We start from the raw sequence: 18,532 nt of genomic DNA on the forward strand, positions 1-18,532 counted from the left end.
AAGAGATAGTACAGTCTGGTTTGGTCAAGCAGCTGCTGTCAGTATGCCTTACTTCCCACTGCTTCTGCCCCTTCTCCTCAAAGCTGCACACCCTCTTTTTGGCTTATTCTCCTCCATCCCCTTGTCTGCTCAGGCTTAGACTCCAAATTCCCCTCCCTCTTCTATAGGAGGCACAGTCCCTGCCAACTCCTTACTTTTGGCCCTGCTCCCAGGCTTTCTGCCCCGATTAAAGGATAGAAAACCTCCAAAAGGAGATCACACTTTCTTTACATAATCTATTTAATAATACTTTTCAAGTAATTCAAAGCTAACTCTCACTCCTGAAAAGATCTCAAAAGGAATCTAATGATTTAAAAGACTAAAATCTGTGTTGAATTATTGAATAGAAAGGATGACAAAACCCACTATTGTGGGCTTCCACAAATATACCCAAAATACCACAAATGCTGCCAAATTCAGTCAGTCAAAACTGTGAGTCATAACTGACTTAGAAGGCATAGGGTTTGAGTTTCTTTCACATTTTTTCAGGTCTGACAATTTTTTTGTCCTTTCTTATTTGAGCTTTTGGTATATGCTACAACCAAGTTCTAAAGCTGTTCCCACAGTTATGAGGGAGGGGATCAATGAAAATCTTCCCCAGGAAGAACTTAAAAACCCCACACCACATACATCAAAAAGGTTGGACCTAAAACTATAGTAAATGGCAACACCATACCACTGTGCAGCCCAACTATGCACCCTACTGGTCGTTTTTCCAAAACGACTATGAAAATGCATTGTGTTAACAAAGAGGAAGCTTTTGTTAGTTTTTACATTCCATTCCAGCTGGTTAAAAGCCCCTTCAATTAGGTATACATCCCTGCATTCATCTTATCATTTTTATATATGCTATAAGGCAAAGATTATTTTCCCTTCTCAGTACAATTAAAAATAATCTAACTAATCTGCAGGAAAGGTGGCATACACACAAGAATCTTGACTAGACTGGACGCTCTGGAATTTTTGTACTTTTTCAGGCTTCTGCTCCTAAGTAGCAAGGTAATTACTGCCCACGTCTGACTTTAGCCTACAGGACAGTTTACGTAGCACATTCCTCTCAATGCTAGGTAAACTTTGGTAGAAATCCAACATATATGTTGGTTTTTTTCTCTGTATTCCTTAGCACCTCTTCACCTTAGCACCTCTTCAATCAGAAAGGCCCCAGAAACTTCTCTGGTACAAGAATGATTTTCCCCTCTTATTAATGTTGAGCATCTCCAGAGGTAATCTTTAGATGCAGTGATCTTTCGTTAGGTGGCACCCTAAAGCACCAGCAAGATCAGTCTCATTCACTAGTCTGGGAGCATAAAAGCTATCAATTAATGGGTCTCATTCTTCTCTTGGTCATTTTGTTCCTCGTCAGCAAGGAACTGTCTGAGAACACTTCTTTGCACTCCAGAAAACAGGAACAGTTGCATTAAAGAGGTGGCGACTTCTTTTCTCAGACATTCTGCTGAAATTTGTTTGCTTTCTCTGCACCATTACAAGTGAACACAGTGTTTGTCTGAGACAGGATTTCCGCAATAATCTTAAAATAGAATGCTCTCTCCACTAACATCACATTATGAACCATAAACAAAATGCTGACAACTAATATTCTCAGAATTTTTCTTTTTTCAGAAAGCAAGTATTTTTTAAAAGAGCTATTACTTTCATTCCTCTTCCTCTCAAATGTACTTTACTTCACTCAAAATGCTCCCTCAATGATATTTCTACTAAGAACATATGGCCTTTAAACAAACATTCCAGATTATGTCCTTTGGGTGAAAACACACTGGCTGAGTTTCCTCCCATGTGTTCCCCTACAGCACATTTGTTTTGTTCAATCCCACATTTATCCTGCTCATTCTGGGCTGCCAACAGTCCCTCATTTCAATGAACTCCATTCTAATATCCTTACACATGGTTTTCCCCATTGATGAGATACTGAGCATCTCCTTCCACTTTGAATTAGAGTAGCCACAGAAGAGGCAGTACAGGTGTCCATGTTTTAACGCCAGAGTAACTACAGGCCCTGACAAAAAGTGTTTCAGGACAAATCCAGCTCAATTTGCTGAATATTTAATATTTAATGTTTGCATGAAAGTGAAGAGGTAGAAGAGCAAACAAAGAGTTACATGCAGTGCCTTGCTTCAGATAATAGGGGAACCCACACTATCACTATGGTGATAAGCCATCTGTACCTTATTAATTTTAATTGATATATCCGCACTAGTGGTTTTTTTTAACTTATTTGATGCTTAGAGAATTGAATCTTCTTCTATGTTTGTAGAACATCTGGTACAGTGGGACTGTGATGCTAACAAGGTGCTTTAAGTACTACCATAATAGAAAGAACCACAAAAGCTGAAGATGAAAACAAGAAACAGAAGACAAACTGTGTAAACGTCAACATAAAACCCACTGCAACCCCAAAGTGAGGAAAATCATTAAGGCACAAAATACAACTGCAGATCTTCAGCTAGTCTTTTTGGAAGTCATAAAGTATGATCTAGTCAAGGACATCTAATGCCTCATCCCAAACCTGCACAGTGTGTTAGTCCCATCAATTTATCGAAGATCCTTTCCAAAGGTATGGTCTGAAAAGAAGACAATCTCCCTATTGAAAATCCAGGATTATCAACAGAATCTGGAAGTTTATAAGAAAGATTTCTGCTGGGAGGGAGCTACTTATAATGCTTTGCTGATAACTTACACTTGCAATTGCTGCACATACCAGTGTATCTTCACAAGACAGTATGTATCAGCAGAAGATGTATAACACTGCAAATTGTGCTTTACCACTTTTGTGAGCACTCCACAGAGTGCAGGCACCATTCTAAGTACTATCTTAAATGGAAAAGTTTGCAGTGGTAGAAGAAAAAATGAAGCTCCTGTCAGGAAGTTTTAGTTGTTTGGGATCGAGTCCAACAAATCCTCCTGACTCATCCATTATCTTCCTGGTTTTGCACCTGTCCTAAAAAACTGTCTGTTTTCCATCCCAAATTGTATTTCTTTGTGCACCCATCTTAAAGCCCCAAGACTCCCTCACAGAAAGCACAGCAGCAGATCTGAATCCATGAAACAGATACTTCAGAGGAGATTAATAATTCAAATATGAGATTACATAGTACTGACTGCAAAACTTTTGGATTGATGCATCACATTTCTGGGCATGTGTCTGAACTCATTCTAGTTTGCCCGTGAACATACAAAAGAATCGCTACGAAGTGGAGAAATGAAGGCAGGTCATCTCTGGGTGCTTGCATCCCTGGATTGCTATTGCTTTGCAAGTACTTGATTCAGTAGTAATCATCCAGGCATCCAAAGCTATTTTGTTATACTGCCCAAAACTGTTGCCAGTGAATGTAGAGAAAATACTGCATATGCTTTACTGGAAAAATCTTTACTAAGGTGGTGCAAGATGAAAAAGCTTGATTTAGGCCATACCTACACTACCTTCTAGATAGAGAAAGAAAAAGCCATGTATTTCTCTGGTTATGCAAACACTGGTAGATAACGAAGTAAGTCAAACTTGGTTAATTTTGTCAATCAAGTTTCACAGGGATCACATGTTTAAGAGTAAAAGAATATAGACTGCATATCCAGTCATAAATTGTGAAAAGCTTTCATGGAGCTGTTGAGGGATTGTTCATTCAGGAGCTCACATCTCTATCTCATTAGAGTAAATGAGCCATGATTTCACAAAGCAATGTTTTACTGTCCACATGTAAAAAATATGCCTAAAAAAGTGCAGCTGAAGTCCTGCCTGGGCACTTCAGGCAGCATCCAACTTTGACATACATGAATTTGCAATTGTCATATTATACATTCATCAGAGACAGGCCAAAGAATAAGACACAGTGGCTTCCTAAGAAGGGGAGAAAATTAACTGTGTTTGTAGTTAGGTTATGTTGTATGATCTCCATGTTACACTGGAGTATGTGACTTGAGTATTTTCCCTTTATCTGAAGAACTGCAGGAAACCTCACTGAAAAGCATCTCTCTCAGAATTGAGTATTGTCTATTCCTAACTTACCGTCAGAGCAAGTGCAGAAAGCACTCTGGTTTCTGAACATTTGCACAGCTCCAGGAGTGTATCTTCTCCTTGCTCCTTTTTTGTCATTAACAACCTTTCAGCCCCCTTCCCCTGGGCTGCAACACAGCAAACAGCTGGAGGAAGTCAGTAGATATCAAAAGTTAAATGTCAAATCTTCATAAAAATACACTTATTATTTGCTTCCTATTCATGCAGTGGCATTCACCACAGTGAGAACAGGATATGTACTTTTCAAATTCTCTAGCTCTGAGGGGTGCTAGATAAGTATAACGATAGTGCAGCCAAGATTGCTAAATTTATTACAGGAGCCTGCGATCCCAATAGTATATTGCTAATAACAGTGCCAAATATCCGAAGGCAGCTGCTCTTTAGAGGTTATCCAGTCCTGTATGCTCCCTCACGGAATACTGCAGAGCAATAAGCAAAGGCATATTATACCAGTGGGAGAAGCAAGCTGCTCTTCTTAGATATATACGGGCAAAAAACATCCAATATTTCTTTGAAAAATCAAGGAAAACTATGCCAGAGGACAAAAAAGGACATCTGTGCCAAAAGAAACCAGAATCTCTGCAAACTCAAAGTGTCTTTGGTACTGCAAGAATGATGAGCCAGCCCACGCTAACTGTCCTATGCCATTAATGCATTCTAACTCTCTTTTTCAGTCTAAGTGCAGCTTATAAACAATTTGTTTTCCATTCACAGCCCCAGACTTCAAAATAGAAAATTTATTCGGACTAAAAAAACCCCAACATTCTCCTCGAATTTTGCTACGACATTTTTGCAAATTCATGCAATCTGAATTCCAAGGTGCTTACAATCAATCTTTTTTATTTTACTCTGCATTTAGGTTGAAGACTTAGGTGTTGGATAGAATGTACTTTGTTTTCAACTTTCAATGCATAGAACTATATTTCCATTATTTTAACAACATTTTATTTCTTTTTAATACTTTTCCAGCGACTGCAGCAAAACCTTGTGCTACAGCCCATATTTCAAAATCTTTTTTGACTGCTGAGAGTATCCTGTCAATTCTTCTACATTAGTACTGGCGCATCGTCTTAAAATAAACCATCTGCTAAAGGCAAATTCCTTTGTTCCCTGTCTGGGCACACTCCTCAGCTGTTCGGACAACAAAGATGGGGAAAGGGCTAGATGGAGAATTATTTGGAATGGTGAAGAATGTTTAAAAAAAGCAGTATTTTACTTGAGTGATAAGTGACACATTCCTGAGCACCCACCCGGACTTCTAGAGAGCAAAGAAAAAAGTTGGTAAAAGCAGACCTTAACGGGGTGACGGTGACATTCTACAACTGTTGTTAAAGGACTGCCTGTTTAGGGTCAGGCCCTGCTCTTGGAGATGCTTGCTACTGGCAGAGGCAGTATAATTTGACAGGCAGAGTTTAGTCAACAAAACTCTAAAATTTATGTACAAAACGTGCGGACAAAAAGTGACCTTAACCATTAAAATTTTGTATATTAAATGCAACGTGCATGCATGTGTATATACACATAATACATGTATATTTATATTTTTATATAATTTATATAGACAGATATGCACAATAGCATCTGGATAGCGGCAGATAACCTTGAGCATGGCTGAGTTTAAAAAGGTATTCTGCAGCTGTTTAGGAACTCACACTATCTTCTCATCTCTCTGTGTAACTGAAAAGACCTTCTTCAAAGTGTAAAGAAAGAAATAAAACCCAGTGCTGTGAAATACCCTCTTTGAGACTGTTCTGGTAGTAATTCTGAGTGGAGCATCTAAGTCACAGTTATGGAATACTTTGATTAATATTTCTTCTATCGTAACTTAAGGAAAAAAAAAAATTCGAAGACCTTCTAATGAGGCCAAATGTATTTCAAGATCTTGCCCAGCTTGCCCCTCAGCTTCTCACTTAGTATTTGACTAAGTGCATCTTCCGGCTTACCAAAACAAGACTGAATAGGACTGCAACATTTGCAGACATTCTGTCCGCATTGTTTACAAATAAGTCTGTAGCTGTTCCTCTGCAAAACTCCAAAAGTACCTCCATACCAAGCTGGCCTGTCTGACTGAAATGCTGCTTGGTGAGAATACCAACAGATGGGCACTTTAAGAGAATCCCACTTAGTGAAAGGCTCCTTGCTTAAAAACTCTTGAAAACCTGAAGACCTTTATTATAACTATGGTTACTGTCTTTGTGCATAAGTTATGAAGATACTCTGATTTTTCACGTAGATCAATTCCCATATTTCAGGAAGAAAATATTCTTCTGCTCATTTCAGTGCACAGACAAGTTCTAAGTGTGTGGGAAATACTAATATTCCCATCCTTAACCAGAAGGGTTCCTGCAGCACTGCCAGGCACAGACCAAGGGATCTTGTTTCTGAGACAGTAACAGAAACTAAGTGCCTGAAGGTCATGGGAAACATTTCAATTTTTTTGATGGAAAAAGTAGCAAGAAAATTTTCTGCCCCCACCTAACACTGCATTCTGAGGCTGACTGTACTTGCATTATAGGATCATCATTATTTCCATGAAATTATTATAATTTTGCAGACTGGCCAAGGGTGCCCATATTTAGACATGTATTTCATGACAGAAAATTCCAAGCCATTTTTGTGAACAGAGACAACACATACTTTTTTTAATAATAAAAACCAAATTTTAAAGACCATTACAATTCGTCACTCACAAATTCTAGTTTCCAAGGGGAAACAGTTCTGGTAAGGCCAAAAAAATTGGCAAAAAAAAAAAAAAAAAAAAAAAAAAAAAAAAAAAAAAGAAAATCCAAAAAACACCCAAAACCAACAACCTAATAAAAATATTAAAACAGACATGCTACTAGAATTCTCGGCATATACATTCTAGTTATATATTTGAGAAGCCATTGATACTGACACTCCTGTTATTTGCTATTTTTAAGCACAAGGCTGAGCACCTGCAACAGAAATTGTTGCAGTCTTTGTTTCCTCGTATATAACCAGTCTGCCTCTCTGAGCACAACAGTGGAGAAAGGTCAAACAAATAAAATCTATCAATAACAGGAAAATAGATTGAGCAATATACTCTTAACTTCTACTCTAGAAATAAATCAGTGCAGAATTTCTGGAATGAAAGATAAACGCACTTAGACTAAAAAACAGTTCAGATTCACATAAAATTCTTTTGGACAGAAACAATTATTTACTACATAAATATGTAACACCTAACAAAACGTTGATGTATCTAATCTAGATCAAGAAACACTGATTTTCAGAAAAAAAAAATTAGATTAGCATTTACCTAAAGAAGCTTATACTTATATGAATGTTATTCTTTTCCCTGAGTCATCCCATCAAATTACTTTAATACGACATTGATCATCATGTGGATGGATGCATAGAGAATCCAGTTCAGAAATTAAGACATTCAAAGGAGCTCACAAAGGTACCTCAAAAACAGAGATGGTGGTCATTCTCAATCACCTCTCTGCCTCCCTGGATTCCTGGGCTAGTTGAAGGACAAACAACTGGACCTTCATCCTGCTTGGGGCTTCAGTTCACTGGAAGGTAATGGCATGTGCACTGTAGTATTGAGGCTGAATACATTACAGTAGCATCCTATACAACCACACAAAAGGGATCTGATATTATATAATTTAAAGACAAACTACACAATGGCCTACATATCTTTCGACGTTTTCGTAAGAAACAAGAGACCCGAGAAGTCACAATCGTATGCAAAGTATCATGGCGTTGAAGTAATCAACTAGGTATTACTCTAACAAATGCCAAAGAGTATTTCAGTACAGCTCCATCTGCCATAATGCCATTCTGAGAAGAAATAAAAATAACCTAAAAAAAGTACTCACTCAAAAATACATTTCTAATTAAAATGAAGTGTAAATTCAGTTCCTAGTATAATGACTATTATGGAGTTAATATCCTTGGTGGATTTAAACTGGAGTGTTGAATTTATTCAGAAACATAAATCAGTCTGAATCAATTCAGAAACACAAATCAAGATCAATCACAATTTAAAATTTAGCAGATGAAATTACTTGTTCATTTATGGTTAACATCCTCAGGTTAATCTTAAGGCTGCATAAGCTTCACCTAGTATTATGGCTGAGACTTAATAATTTGCCTCAACATTTAGAATAGTTCTTACATAAAACTTCAGGTTTGTTTTTAAATAAAAAGCAAATAAAAAGCAAGATGACAGAATAAACAATGCTGAAAATACACACTTCTTTCCCAGTGGAGTTGTAATCTTGGATCAAAAGCCAGTAGGTTTTTTTTTTCCATTAGTATTATATTTCAAAAGTTGTTCCAATTAAAATATTTTTTAATTTTTTCTCTCTGTTTAAAAATATTAACTATATGTTAAAACCAGTCATATGTATTTTTCTACATTGTTTTCTATGTACTCAACCAACGAAATACAAGACAGATGTAAAGTACTTTAATTAACTGTAAAATGTGTTAATTAGTTAAATAAAACAACTTTTTTTTTAATCATTTAAACTATCTTTGGTAAAACAAACTGGCTTTGCTGTATAAGGTCAGTGCTGTGTTCACATATCCATCAACAGATGAAATTATTGTTATAATAAATGAGTCACAGTACAACAACAATATTGTGAAGCAAGCCTAAGCTACTATAGAGGATTTAATTCTTGGAAACAGCTGCATAACAACCACACTTCTCTGAACAGTAACAAATTAAGGGCATCCACAAGACTCCAGCTGTGCTAATGAATTCTTCCTTCCACATCTACAGATACGACCAAAATACCTGCAGGACTTTTTAAGGCATGTCAGTGTTATGTCTCCATCCTAAGAAATAACTCTGATACATATCATTTGTGTTATTATTCATTTACCATTTTACTAGTTGTACAGACACATATTAAAATTAAAATACTCAGCAGGAAAAATCAAGACAAATGAAAGTATAAAACCAGAAAAAAATTTTTTGGGGGGTGGGGTGTCAAACTAGAGAATATCTACCACCTCAGAGGCCACTTACAAGATGATTTAAAGGGAAGATGAGTTTGGGATAGATTAAATAAAATAGAAACTTCAATAAATCCATGCTCTTCAGTACAGACTAGATTGCCTTGCTCAGCAATATGCTCTACAAACTAGTTAAGCAGTACAGTACAATACCCTGTTTTGATCACTAGATTTTTTCACAGGGGCGAGTGGGGCTAATCACAGCAACAATTACCAAATGTACTGGTAAGGACATTTCAAACAACAAATTGATTCTGCAGCCTGCCATATACTTTAAAAATCTACCAAAGAGACCGGGGAAGTGAAATAAGGATGTCATCACAAACATCCTTTCATTAAAGTTAATCACTAAAGCTGCTAAACAGCCTTGCAACTTCATTACAAGTTATTAAGCAGGTGAAACGCCTAGTAACAACAACTGCAGCAAAATAATGTACAGACACTCACTCACAGCTGCTCTCAGAGCACTCTGGTGCACATGCACCTCCTTGCGCATAGAGCATGCTGGGCACACACATATCCCCACAGAGAGCATGCGAGGTCAATCATTCCATCCTGCTAATGAGAGCAGGCAAGCACAGAGAAATACAGAGTTTCTACATCTCCTCTGCAAGGAAGCATACAAGATATCATAACCCTAAAATGCATAATACTTACTACAATGTACTAAAAATTAACCTTACAGGTGAACATGTGCATCCCCTATCTAAAAAAGGCAATCATGCATTAGCTAATTCTCACTTTCTGATTATCTCTTCCTTTGTTGCCTCTTCCATTTTGTCATGCATTCCACAGTGCTTTATTCAGACTGTCCTTTGTACTTAGTTGTCTCTCTTTTTTCCTCTTGTGGGTAATCTCTGACTCTACTGTGTTACTTTTTTATTTTGCACGCTGACATCCACTGACCTCTAAAGCAGTAGTACACAGCCATTCTAGCCAAATTCTATTCATTGTCAGTACATGCTGAGAAGAGACAAAACCACACATCTGAAAAAGGTAAGACTAGAGAAGAATGGAAAAGGGCACGGGGAGGGGGTGGGAAGACTCAGCATTTCTATAACATTTTGCAAAATTATTCCTTGGAATTCCACCCTGATGCAAGTGGAAGTACACTGGAGATTATCTGCCTTGCTATGACTGTAGGTTAACTGAAAACTTGCTGTGTGCATGTTTATTGAGAGCAGGCTAGAACCAGCTGCCTCCAGAAAATATGCAGAACTGGCCTTGTTCATATTGTAAATGACTGCAGTGCTCTGATTTCCGAGGAGAGCTCCTTCTTCCACAAGGGCTGATTTTAGCAGGGAAGCATTATGTCCATATTCCTTTAAACAAAGGACAGATTTCAAGATGCTGATTTTAGTACTGTCTCAAGTCCAATCAAAGAGTTACAATACTAAAAATGAAAAAGAAGATACCTTAGACATTCAAACACCCTCAAAGTTCGTAAGACAACCTCCTTATAAATGCTTTCAGTCTCCCTTGCTATCATTCCCACAAAACATCATCACTGTCTCGCGGGGAAAGAAGGGAACAATTTCTCTGCATCTATGCATGGTAGGGGTGGTCAATGTTTGCAATGCTATGAGCCACATACAAAATCTGTCACATGGTCAGAAACCACAAGATCCATTCATACACCTCAGACCTGTCATATAGACTCCCAAGGTAGTTTACACACAAATGAGGACAACTTCCCAGCAGCCCCCCAGTGCTCTATCACATAGGGCAGACCCAAAATGCACCTGCATCCCAATGCGACCTTCAGAAGCCCTAGCACTGGTGCAGCACTTGAACAGCTTGAGAACCATATGCAGCTAAGAATCAAAGGTTAGTCACATCTTACCTATTGTTATAAATAGAATGTAAGGTCCAGCATGAAGATGCTCCTTAAACAAGAACTGAAGGGCAATAAAACAGGTTTTACTTAGTTTGTGGGAACAGGTCCTAATCTAAGTGGTAGCACTAATACATGGAGAGGATAAAGGAAAGAAAAAGGATGAAAGAAGGTCAAGACGGATACACGTTTTAAGGGAGCTGCTGTACTGTCACCCTGTGGCTTAACATTATTTCACCACTTTCTCTTCTCACTTGCTGTCTTACCAAAATGGTAACGAGAGGCATCGCTATTACAAACCCAAGTATCATCCACTTAAGACAGCAGAGGTATCACTAAGAAATAAAATCCAGATTTTGTCAGCAATCCTGCAGAGTCCCACCAGGAGAACTTATACCTCCTAAAAGGATGTTAAGGATACTACAGCGTGAGCCAGCTATGGGATGCTAACACAGGTATGCAACGCACCAACCAGGAGTCATGCGCTTCGACAGTCTCTCACAAATAACCTGAGGCTTGCAATAAATCATTGCCACAGTAGGCCATCCAATAATGAGGTTTTATAGGCAAAGACTTCTCTAGCATTCTGCAGTATATCATCCATATTAAGAGCCACAGGTATAACTAAAAGCCATTAATATCACAAACTTCAGGTTTTATTAACTGTGGTAAAAAAGAAACTTGGCAGCATCACATCTCAGACAACCCTCTGAAGGCTCCCATGGTAGTCTCGCCAAGTCACTCTTACGCCTCTGCTGTAATTTTACACATGCAATACGTTCTTCACTGGTTGTCCCTCCCTTGCAAAGAATAACCCTGATTTTTAATGAGCCTCCCAGCTTAATGTGGTTCCTGCAACTTATTCCCCGCCATAGCTGAAGTCACAGTAAAGCACTAAATACAGTATTTTTGTGTATTGAATTTTTGTATGTGCATATTCCATGGAAATCCAGAACTTTCCCAAGGGGGACACATTTCTTCACACTTGGAGAAAAGAAAGCATAACTTATTTTTTATGTCTTTCCGCTGTTAGGATTTGTCCTCAGTAAGAATTTGCTTAGTGATAGGGAACAAAAGATTTACAAAAAAGATCAGTTGGGGATGCACATAGGCATTACTTATTTTAAAGTGAAATCCAGTAACACTCAGAATTATTAATGGATCTCAGTCTCATTACAAAATGAAGAAAACCCACAGTTCACTGGATGCTCAAATTACTTTGAGTTTGTCAGTATACAAGTTATCCACATATTTAAACATGAAACTTGTCATCTTCGTTGTACCTAAAATGGATATACTACAGCATAAAACAGCTGTAAAGAAAAAGTTTTAAAAAGCTTTCCCCTCATTGTGTAAAAGAATTCTCACTTCTACTAAATCCTTTATTTTCAATTTTAGTCTATGTCAGTACCTGAGCCTTCTTACTAGAAAAAGATGTTTAACATGAAAAACATTTAGTTCTGGGAGCACTCCGGAAAGACTTAGGCATACTAATTTCCTCAATTATTTCTTTAGATCTATTTTTAATCACAATTTTAAAACAATAAAAGTACCATTATACAGTATCAAGAAATATCTCAGTGTGATTCTAAATTATGTAGCAGCAAGAAAATCCATATTTATAACTCTGATTTGTGTGCTTAGCTATTTAAACTCATCCTTTAACATGAGACCTCAGAAAAGTGAGCTTCCTTTCCTCATCCTAATTATCAATACTTAGATATTAATGTATGAATTTATATACATGTATATACTCTACACATTTGTATGCTACAGATACAGACATGCCCCATTATTATCTGTCTCAAATCGCTTTGCAAAGATCCTATGGCATGCAAGATATTCTTTTTACCGCTGGCTATAATCTTTTTCTTTGAAGGCCCCAAGAGCAGAGATAGATTTAGATAAAACGCCTTAATAGGACCACACAGATGAACACCCATATAGCACAAGCTAAAATTATTGTTTCAGTAATCTCGTTGCCTAAGGGAATTTTTAACCTTCAGTAAGGTAATGATTACACTGATATCACCGCTGTGACAACAGTTTGCATAGACACACCAAAACTAGCTTTAAATTAGGCAGTGCAAGTTACTGACAGCACAGAACTGAGCACAGGCTCACTGCACCCGTGTCTCCCTAGCTACGAGACCTGGCTTTGCAGTACCCGCACCGCTAGAAGTATCTGGACACCACACAATACACTAAATCACAAATCCTTGCTACTAATTTCATTAATTCCTTAATCAGCAAACAACAAGTTCTTTGTCCCAAAGACAGCACTACAAGACTTCGTAATTAGAAACAAAACAGCCCTGAGAAAAAAAATACCAATTATGCTATCGGCATCATCTGTAAAAAAACCAAAAATTAAAAAAAAAAAATCCACACCAAATGATGCAACACACTCAAACCATTGTTTTGCTTTAGATAAAGATGTTTTCCCAAACTGCATCTGAACAATTTAGTTATATTGTTTATATTACCATGTAATGCCAGACAGTATCTCCACATCACTACTGATTTGTACATTTTAAAGACAGCACATATTTCCTATCTACCTCTTTCATCCTCATTTTTAATAATCGGTTTATAATTTAACATATTCTTTGACATTATTTTAGTATTTCAAAACTACATTATATTAATTTATCAGAATATAATCTGTTTTGGCCAAATTCCCCCCAGTTAGTTGAGAGGTGTAGCTTTCAATGGTTTTTCAGTAAAGAGTTTTTGAAAACATACTGTGTTCAGGACTAATTCTAATATTTTATAAATAGTATAAATAGCAGGAAACCCCCATGTCCCATACTCTTTCATATTAACAATGTCTTTTCTTCCATTATTTGAATGTAAACAACTCCTCCTGAGTTAAAAGTTGTGTAAAAAACTATTCCAGTTTTCTCTCTGTTGAGCAAAATCTCTAAAGCATCACCTATACAAATTCTTTGAAACCATTATCACACTGAATTTACTGAAACCGTAAGACAAACATATCTACACCTTAACCAAAGAGAAGAAAATAAGTGTATACCAGTACTGCTTAACTGTAGTAAGATATCATCTGTGATACTAGCTTTTAAGTGCTATAAGCACACACATCTTTTAAGAACATGTATTCCTTTTTCTAGTAATCTATTACAGCTATATACAACGAAAATAAATTTGAAGTTTTGTACAAAATAATCCATTCTACTTTAAATGCAACTTTCAAAATCTAAATATAAAAAGAGAATTTGAAAACATATTTCATTTTTCACGTTTACTCCTCTTCCAGTTAATTTCTTCATCTTACACAGGCAGCAATATTAAAATCTGACATCAAAATTTATAGCTAATGGTTGCTGAAGAACAAAAGCACAGTTACGCATCACTAATTATACAAGCAACATCACTGTTCTTAACGTTTGGCAGTGTAGAACTGCAATTACAACATCATTAAGCATAATACCTTTTCTAATTCTGACAAAGAGATAAACCCAATGCAAGAGGGACAGCTGCTTTATTAGCAGGATTCTCGTAACCTCATATAGGATAAATGTAAAAGATATGGTACTTACAGTGAATTCACAGAAATCAATGCTATCAAGACTTTTGCTTCTGTGTATTCTCCCTTTTATTCTTCTTAAAGAGGGCTTTCCCTGACTTACACTACAGGTAGCACCATTGGAATTTTCAGAAGATGGAGTTACCCTGTCAGACAAAAAGAGCCAAATATCAGACAAAGAATGTATGTTTTTATTGAATACATTTGCTTAAAGTAAAATATTTACAAAGGGAGAAACACCGCCATGCTATACAAAGAAGTAATGCCATTCCAAGCTTTAGTTTTCAATCAATAAGTGCCAAAGACCACAAAATTATCTAGATATCTAGCTCCCATGAAGTCCACCACTGCTTGCAGACTTAGTCAAAAACATATCACGGTCATCATTTTTGTACAAAAGTAAGAAGTATCAGAAAAAAAGACAGATTACAGAAAAATGTATTTAAGTTCTGAAAAATTAAAAGGAATATTTTTCTTTATTAATTCAATGAAAAACTGAGTGCTGTGATACATGTCAGTTAAATCAGAATAGCCTGGCAGTATTTGGCTTCTGATCTTTTTCAGTTTGAGTGCTAATGGTACTTCAGCTATTCCAGCAATGAATAACGATGAACAATAATGAAATTAATAGGATCTGTTAAAGTTAAGGAACTATGCTTTAAGGTCTTTCAACACATTGTAGTCTACAAGGGAAGTCCATAACTAAAGTATTTTGAGTAAGCAATCCATATTTAAAGGAGCTTGTTGGAAGTTGCCAATGAATAGAAGTGGGGTTAACAATTAACCAAATGTATTAAGGTTTGTGAGGTCAGTATTTTAAATGCAAAATAGTCTCTAGTCAGTCTGACAACACATTAGAAAAAGGAAAACTGCATTCCAGCAAATATGCTCACCAAGAATGACCTAAAAATGTAAAATTTTTAATGTGCGGATTTACACTTTTCATGTAATTTCTCAACTGCAGCCGTAAGACTTCAAAAACTAGTTTAAATTAGAAATAGTATGTACCTTTTTTGTACTTCCCAAGACTTTGGACAGCAGTTCAGTGTTTTTCTCTATAATTATTAAGATTCCTCTCACAAAAAATATTTAAGTACGTGTTTTAGGTTCTTTTACTTCCAATTAATGGCTTTGGTACACACATAAATGTTTTTACAAAAAAGAAAGAAAGGTGGAGATGTCTTATACATGCACATCACCAGAAAAGGACATTGCACAGACTGAGCCACATTAACACGTGAAATACAAAATACAACAACCACAGGCTGAATGCACTTGTTTGATTAGTGAGACTCCTAGGTCTACACAGCTTCATGGTGAGGATAAAAGGTCCAAATGCATGTTCATAGGAGGCTAGGGAAAAGAAAAAATTGCAATAACCAAACTTGAAAATGAAAACAGATCTTTTCAAATCTCTTATTTGATTTATAAAGATAAAGGTCTTTTTTTTTTTTTTTTTTTTTTTTTGCATTACTGTGATTACCAAACCAATGTTTTGTTTTCAGATGCCTGAGGTTTTGCAGGTTTTACACATACACACGCAGGAACAGCTTGCTGTAAGTTCTCTTGATAATATAGTAATTTGTTTTAGAGGTTTTTTTTCCCCCCCTTGGGTTAATTTACTGCCAACTTTTAACTACAAAGATAAATAAAAATTTGTAACTGAAAACATAACTATAATATTCAGGCATTTTAATTACATTACGAACTTCCTGCTGAAACTGCACCAGAATTTTTGGTATAATTATATATGGATTAAATTCTGAGAAACATGCCCAGCTACTACAGTAACATATTTGTTCACAGAACAGAAACTGCAAAAATGCCAGAGATTCCCTGCTAAAACATCTTAAAGAACTACCAGGACAAATTTCCAAAGACAGGCAATTGCTCAGTCTCAACTCTTGTTCCAGACAGTGACATTTAAGGTGATAGTACATTTCTATTGTATGAATGCGTCTTCTGTTACCAAGCTCTCCAAACATTTCTGATAAAGTTAATCAAAATGTACGTAACTGTACGTATTCTGAGTCCATGTCAAATGCAGACGTTGGAACCCACAGAGAAATCCATTGTTTCAGTTCAGTTAGAGGTCTGTATTTCTTCTCTCTCCAAAAAATCTTTGAGGGCTGCCTATTTAATTACTTATCACTTGGGTCAATAAATCTTCAAATGCACCTCCAGCAAATTAAATGCTTGGTACATTAGACTTCTTCCTTATACTTAATAGAAAATTTTTTAAACAGCTGTAAGCTGTATTGGGCTTTTTTTCATTTTGAACTATGTTTCAGACCACTTATTCTAGGGCCTTACCTATAAATGCTCATTTCTTTAAGTTGCAAGTCTTTTCATGTTTTCTGATACTGAGAAGCCTTTGTAAAACAATAAAATAAAATAAGAAAAACCTTATGTGAAAGAAAAAAAGAGTAAAAATAAGGGGCTAATCAAAGTTCTGTAGTTTTAACAAAGAACTAAACTAATGGTATGTTTTAAAGGCCCTTCCACTTGGGAGCTCCACTCTTCAAAGCCACTTGAAAAAATGAACTTGCTGCTTCTGGAATCCACCCACCAATTCATTCTGCTGGAGAACAAATTATGGCCATTACTTGTTAGCTTCTGAGATTCAGAAAAATGCTTTTAAAATCACATTTAGCTTTCAAAATATAATTTTATAGGAAGAAACATCACAATTGAAAGATTCCCTTCAATCCTTTATAAAATCATTAATTTATAGGTGTCTTGACAAGAAAATAAAGTATTATTTAACCAACCAAAGAAAAATCCAATCAATATCATTACTGGTAATCTGGAAGCTTTGCACTGTATTGTGCACCAAAGGAAGGATATGAAGCAAGATATCCGTATTTACAGAATGACGGGGATTTGACTCTATGGTTGGTGAACAAGCTTTGGGACAAGTGCAAATAAAATTAAATATCAGTTTCTCCAATGCCTCTGCTACTCCTACAGTTTTAGCAAGGTGAAGCAGTAACAGACCTGAGACAGACTTGGATCTATTTCACCCAATCTTCTCAGAATGCTGGATGCAGCAATGAAACTCTCAAGAATCCATTTCCAGTAACACTCATGCAGTACTGCAACAGGAACTAGAAGTACTAGAAATTAAACTAGAACTAAAAATCAAGTACTAGAAATTTCCACAAGGAATACAACTCAAAATTTAAGACTATAGAGTTGCAAGATAAACACAAGTGTCAGCTTCAGTGAGTCCCAATTCATGAGACAAGGACTAAAGTGTTTGACTTGAAACTAATTTATTCAAAAATCTGAAAAACAGCTTTTTTAGAATCCTTCTCACTTTTTGAATCTTGCTTTGTGTTCTCAAAGTGTTCATTGTAACCAGAGAAACAGAGTTTATTCTTTTTAAATTAATACTGAAACTATAATGCAATATTCTATGGTTCTGGCATCTGTACCTTAAGTTTAAAAAAAATTAACTACAAATGAAATTTACTACATCTGATTATCTCCTCCTTTCATCTTTTATTTGTATTGCTTAATTAATAGAAAATTAATAAGTGAATTGCTAAGTCACTAGCTGTAGTACATACGTCAGGGGTATAGAGGAATTATTACAGGTTAAAGCAGAAAGATTTGTAAGATCCCTTTTAAAATGTCTGCAGCTCATCAACTACTTCAAGGCAAGTACTCTTGAATCAAAGCCTAAGAATGATACATTCAAGGCAGTCTAGAGCTTTACAAAGTAGAATATAGGATCGAGATCTTTGAAGGGAGTGAACAATTCTGGATGCCTTGTTTGAAATGTGCTGTTTCTGTTCAAAGAATGTGTTTAATATTCTGGAAACATAACACCTTTCTAATGGAGCTCATCACAGGAATCCTAAATTAAGGCACCCCCATTCATTAACTTCTGGAAATTTTAGTCAAGCAAAACTGAACCATTTTGTAAATCCCACCTGGAGCCCAAGGCCCTTATTTATTATCCACAATTCTTACAAGAGTTTCATTGACCTTGACCGGTTCCCGATCATATATCACATTACATAACCATGACTCTAAATTATTTCTCCAGTTTGTAAAATAAGCAAAACCCTTAAACTTTCAGTAT

The 18,532-nt window shown here is 36.3% G+C and overlaps 1 protein-coding gene across 14 annotated transcripts in view; it reads right to left on the reverse strand.

Moving 5' to 3' along the window:
* TJP1 (tight junction protein 1) overlaps positions 1–18,532 on the reverse strand; it is a 200,086-nt gene that overhangs the window by 142,508 nt on the left and 39,046 nt on the right. For all 14 annotated transcript variants that reach the window (XM_030016326.2, XM_030016324.2, XM_030016323.2 and 11 more), the window contains one exon: positions 14,456–14,588. In XM_030016326.2, coding sequence (XP_029872186.1) covers positions 14,456–14,588 — 133 coding nt within the window. The remainder of the gene's footprint in view (positions 1–14,455; positions 14,589–18,532) is intronic.

This window comes from Aquila chrysaetos, chromosome 5, assembly GCF_900496995.4.
Source record: "Aquila chrysaetos chrysaetos chromosome 5, bAquChr1.4, whole genome shotgun sequence".
Lineage (NCBI taxonomy): Eukaryota > Metazoa > Chordata > Aves > Accipitriformes > Accipitridae > Aquila > Aquila chrysaetos.